The sequence below is a fragment of the Fukomys damarensis genome, unplaced genomic scaffold (assembly GCF_012274545.1).
Source record: "Fukomys damarensis isolate Sample0158 unplaced genomic scaffold, DMR_v1.0_HiC HiC_scaffold_17, whole genome shotgun sequence".
Lineage (NCBI taxonomy): Eukaryota > Metazoa > Chordata > Mammalia > Rodentia > Bathyergidae > Fukomys > Fukomys damarensis.
Genome location: NW_022900929.1, coordinates 18642950 through 18648611, shown reverse-complemented (window position 1 = coordinate 18648611; position 5662 = coordinate 18642950). Strand labels below are relative to the sequence as shown.

General features: G+C 55.4%; 1 protein-coding gene across 1 annotated transcript in view; it reads right to left on the bottom strand.

Moving 5' to 3' along the window:
* Tmem270 (transmembrane protein 270) overlaps positions 1–1801 on the bottom strand; it is a 2562-nt gene extending 761 nt beyond the window's left edge. The window contains exons 1-2 of the mRNA XM_019206732.2: positions 1552–1801; positions 6–141 (exon numbers count right to left, since the gene is read on the bottom strand). Of these exons, the coding sequence (XP_019062277.1) occupies positions 6–141; positions 1552–1623 (208 nt within the window). The 5' untranslated portion in view covers positions 1624–1801. The remainder of the gene's footprint in view (positions 1–5; positions 142–1551) is intronic.
* Positions 1802–5662: the final 3861 nt, after the last annotated feature.

The following is a 5662-nucleotide window of genomic DNA, read 5'->3' as shown; positions in this document are numbered from 1 at the left end:
AGCACCTCCGGGGCACTGGTGGGTGGGCACCGGGCAGGGGCAGGGGCCCCGGGCCTCCAGGGACAGCCCCCTCACCCAGCCCTGGAAGAGGGCAATCTTCAGCAGCAGGAGCCTGTACAGGTGCATGCGGTTCTGGACTAGCTGGGGGAGAAGGGGACACCAACATCACCCAGTGCCCCCACCAGGGTCAGGCCCTACCTGCTCCACGCCTCAGTTTCCCCAGTACATAAGAACGATCTTTCTCCACTTTTATTTTTCTTTTTGGTAGCATTGGGGATTGAACCCAGGGCCTTCACACTGAAATGCATCCGAGGTCTTTTTATTTTTTATGTCAAGACAGGGTCTCACGGAGTCACGCAGTTACGAAAAGTGGGCTCAAACTTGCAATCCTCCTGCCTCAGCCTCAGCTGGGATAGCGGGCACGTGACCCTCACTGGCTTCTTTCCCCATTCTAAGGACTCCATTCTGAGAAGGAAGCTTTTGAAGTGTTTTATGTTACATTTGGTTCCTCTGTGTGGGATTTAATGCTTATTTACAACGCCTGGACTGAAGGAGAGGGCATTATCATTGCAGCCGCCCCTATCTGACAAGGAGCTGCCCTTCCCACCCCCAGACCTGCGAGAGGTTGTGGGGAGAGGGGGGACCCAAACGTGCAGGAATCCGGGTAGCCGCAGGACAGGGGGTCCCCCACCTGCAGGCGTGGGCTGGGCGGGAGAGGCCAGTAAGTGAGCCCTCTGGGGACCCACTGAGTCCTGGCCCCAGCCGTGGAGTGACACAGCCCACAGCCCAGACCCCTGCCCTGTGTCCCTGGGACCCGCAGAGCCTGGGCCTGCAGGTTCTGAAGGACTATGGGGCCCTCAGGGGCTGGCTGTGTGCCCCTCATAGGCTGGGCTAGCAGGGCCAAGGGGGAAGGGGCTCTGCCCGAAGGAAGGGGATCGAGGGGTCCATGGAGGGGACAGGAATGGGGTGCATGTAGGAGCTCCCAGCCAGGGTCAGGACTGAGACCAGGGAGAAGGGAAACTGGCAGAACCCATGTGATCCTCCAAGATCAGGTCTATAGGACAGGAAACAAAGACTCAGAGAGGCGAAGTGATTTGTCCAAAGTCACACAGCTACGAATGCTAAAGAAGGACACTGCAAAGATGCCAGTCTGGGGGATTAAACCAGTGCCTTTGGATTGAGCCCTAACCCCTCCCCGTTTATTTTTTAGAGGCAGGCTGGACTCAGAATTGTGATCCTCCTGCCTCAGCCTCCCATGGTGCTGGGATCACAGGCATGCACCACTGCACTCAGCCTATCTCTCCTTTCTATCCCACAGAAAGAAATTCCCAGGACCTTGTTCTGAAAACTCAACCCCTCGCCGGCTGGGGGTGGGGTGTGATTTTGAAGTGTGGCTCCCAGCCACAAGAAATTTGGAAGGACAAAGCTTAAGCCACAGAGCAACTATTTGTGAGGGAAACACTGACACCGTGGCTGGGGTCAGATGGTCCCTTGGGCCCCCAAGGTGGCTTGGGGTGGCCTGTGCCCCATCCCAGTGTCCTGCTCACTCACCAGGACCCAGAGCCTGATGACCTGCATCAGGACCTCTGGGAGGCTGGATCTGCCCTGCGCCATGGCCTCCATGTCTGGCTTCCTCCCTGGCAGAGGCCGGTGACATCACAGATGCCGCAGGGTGGGGCCAGGTTGCCATGGGGACCCTTTCCCTGGCCCTTCCTCCTGAGACCGCATCGTGATGGTGGGGAGCTAAGTTTTCCTCAGATTCTTTCCCCGGAGGGTCCTGGCCAGGTGCTCAGGGCACACATTCGAGGGGAGGGGTCCCTGTATGTGGTGGTGGGAAGTGTGGGGAATCCAGGAGCAGGGTTTGACTCTAACTGGGGCTCTGTCTGGCCAGGAAACAGACCAGAGTACACCAGGAACCATCCACTCACCAAGTGTAGGAACGGAGGCTGAGGCAAGAGGAGACCACATACAACACAAAACACTTTAAAACCTCCCTCCTCAGTGTGCAGTTGCCCAGACCGAGCTCAGACTTGGAACCCTCCTGCCCCAGCCTCCCAGAGTACGGGGATTACAGACAATCTATGATGGAAGAGAAGAAGCAGGCTGTCTTTTGACCCAGGGGAGGCTCCCTTACCTTCCAAGGTGGTTTCATCCATATCCTGGAAAGAAAAGTCCAGGACAGAGGGCCATTCGTTGTACATCATCTGCAAGATGTGCAGAAACACAAAAGACTCCCGGAGCCAGCAGCTGAGGCAGATCAAGGTAAAGTAAGGCAGGGTCAGGGGCCCCCAGGGGGCTTGGGCCAGGGTGTCTGAGGTGCTGCCCTCTGGTGGCCAGCGGAAGAGGAGACAGGCGGAACACAGGGAGGTCCGCAAAACCCGACCCCCAAAGGGGGTTGCAACCGAGCTCAGGAGCTGTGCGCCGAGCCTGGCCGCTGTCCCACCAGACCAAACCTCAGCACCACCCTGTCCCCTCCCCTCCCTCCTGACCTTCTGGCCCAGCCTTCTCTGTGATCAACGGCTAGGGGTCTCGCCAGTCCCTGAGCTCCATCCGGCCAGGAGTCCTAGTCCTGCAGGTGACGACAGCAGCCCCAACCCCGGACTTCGATCCCTTCCCTGGGAGCCTCTCCACCCTCGGTCCAGGCCTCTCCCACACCCCTTTCTCTACCCCAAGGCGCTAGGTTCAAGGTGATCTCTGCGACCTTGGCGTTTCATCTTGGACAGTGACAAGAGTCGGTTATCATTGCTTTGCACAAAACCAGGGACGCCACTCCCCGGTCCCTGCCTCCCTAGGTGGACATCAGCGCCCAAGCCCAGGATCCCAGCCGCCTCCAAGTCCTGCCGGCCCAGAGACACTGGATCCCAGGAGCCCCGCGGGTGCAGTCACGCAGTACAGCCGCGCGGGGGCAGCAGACACCGGGGCGAGGCGGTGTGGAGTTTTCACTGCGTTTTGTTCTCTTGCCCTGCAAGGCCAGCTTCCCCGCGCAGCAGAGCTGGGTGCATGTGAGGGGCGCTCCTGTGCAGGTACCGTGCTTGGGTTGCTGAAGGTGGAACCACCAAGAAACGATGACTGCCCTTTAGTTCATGCTTCATTTTACTTCTTAGTCTTTGTTTTTGTTGTTTTCCTTTTTAACTTTTTCATTTTATTAGTATTTGTGATATGTAATCAACACATTCATGGAGGGAACTGCTACACGTACATTATAGCATCTTGATCTTTTTTACTCCCCTTCCCTCCCCTCCTTCCCCAAATTTCATTTTATTTCTATTCTTCACTGGGTTTTCCCCCTAAATACACAAAAATGATGGATACACCTTCATAATTAAGGGAATAGGTATGTGAGGGGGTCTCGCTAAAAATGGCTTTAGTGTCTGAGTGTGATGACACACACCTGTAATCTCAGCACTCGGGAGGCTGAGGCAGAAGGATTACTGTAAATTCAGGGCCAGCCTGGGCTACATAGCAAGACCCTATCGATCTCAAAAGGGGAGGGGGGCTTTAGCTAAGCTACTTAAATGTAAAAACAATATTCAAAAGCTGATGAAAAGAAAGCCAGGCGTGGTGACCCACACATATAATCCCAGCCCACTGGGAGGCTGAGGCAGGAGACTCCCCCGTGAGTTCAAAGCCAACCTGGGCTACATAGTTCAAGGTCAGCCTAAATTACATAGTGAGACCTTGTCTCAAAAAACAAAAATAGAAAGCGAAAGAAAGAAAATTGCCCAGAGCACGTTTTAAATGTTCTCACCTCAAATAAATAAATACAAGAAGTAATGCGTAGGTCCAGTGGCTGGCTTCAGCCACTGACATCAAGCTGCATACCTAGGTGTACACAGGCTCTTCCTGCCCAATAAAAGCATAAAAAGGAAAAAAAAAAATCAAAGGAGCCAGTGGAGCACAAGGGCAAATGTAGTTTACAGAGAAGGAAACCAGGGAGCCAATAAGCTTAAGACAGCCTGGCCAGCCGCATCAGTACAATTAGCAAGCAGGGAGGAATGCAGATCAAACGGTACACAGCGCCTGTCTTCAAACACGGAAGGAAAAAGGCGGACCGAGGGGCACAGGACAGACAATGAGACCCTGCCCGGCAGCCAGAGCCTCTGTGCTATGGAATTACTCAGCCAGACCAGCACTCAGGAGGCTGAGGCAGGAGGATCGATAGTTCAAGCTCAGCCCGGGCAACTTAATGGTTTAGTGAGACCCTGTCTCAAAATAAAGAAGGCCTGGGGATATAGCTCATTGTGAAGGCTCTAGGTTCAATGCCCAGTAGCGCATAAAAGGAAAGGAAGGGTGGGAGGGAGGAAAGGAAACCTAGTAAACAAGAGTGTCCATTAAACACATATGTGCAGCTGAAACAAGGAATTAACCAGAGAAAGCCCTGCCTTACTATGCGCGAGGTGCCCTCCGGGTTTGCCTCCCTTGGCCTCACCTTGGAGGACCCTTCCCCTCCCCGCCCGGCCCGAGCCCCTCTGAGAGCGCCCCCTCCTGGCCGGGGCTGCGCTCCTCGGCCCTCAGGGAACCAGGTGAGTAAAAAGTGCAGACGCCAAGGAAGGAAGCGTCCAGGTCGGATTTAGCCATCAGCAGAGTGGGTAAGTGGGACCCCAGCAAGCGGGGGACAAAATGTCCCGCGCAGACCCCCGGGAAGGGCGGAAGAGACAGGAAGGCCCTCCCGGAAGTTTGGCTCAGTTCTCCGGGAAATGTTCGGAGAGCTGGAAGACCGCGTCTGCAAAGGACACAGCAGACGGAAGATGTGGCCAAAAGTGACAAAGCTGGTGGTGACAGGGAGATGGAAGGTGAGACGAAAGGAAAGAAAACAGGCCCCAGCGCTCCGAAGAGACCAACGTCTGCCTTCTCTGTCTTGCTCTGAACAGTGCCCAAAGGTCAGATTCGGACACCCAGGCCGTCAGAGATCTGCAAAAGGCGGGATGAAACGTGACCCGAGCGATCACGAAGACACCACAAAGACACGCGGGGGCAGCTGCAGGCTGGAGAGGAGGAGGAGGTGGAGGAGGAGCTCTCCTGTAATGCTGTGTGGCCTGTGAGCGCACAGGCGGTGTTTTGCTAAAATGTGATTTCAAGCGCAGCTCAGCATTAGCTTCTATATAAAAACTGCACAGGTTTTGCAGAGCGCAGTGGCGCACAGCTGTGATCCCAGCATTCGGGAGGCTAAAGCAGAAGAGTGGCCACAAGTAGGAGGAGGAGGTGGAGGAGGAGCTCTCCTGTAATGCTGTGTGGCCTGTGAGCGCACAGGCGGTGTTTTGCTAAAATGTGATTTCAAGCGCAGCTCAGCATTAGCTTCTATATAAAAACTGCACAGGTTTTGCAGAGCGCAGTGGCGCACAGCTGTGATCCCAGCATTCGGGAGGCTAAAGCAGAAGAGTGGCCACAAGTTTGAGGCCAGCCTGGGCTGTGTGGTGAGACTCTGTCTCCAAAAAAAAAAAAAAAAGAAGAAAAGAAAAGAAAGGGAGGCCGGCAGGAAGGCAGGAAGGCGGGCTCTGGCCCATTCCCAAGGCCTAGGGCTAGAGGGGCCTGCAGAGCAAGAGGAAAAGTAAGGGAAGAGTAGAGCCCCAGAAGGCCCAGCCCCAGGGCCAACAGGGCTCCTGCTAAGACAAGGAATGGAGTCCTGGGGTGGAGACAGAAGTCTGTGGGGTCCAGCTGGAGG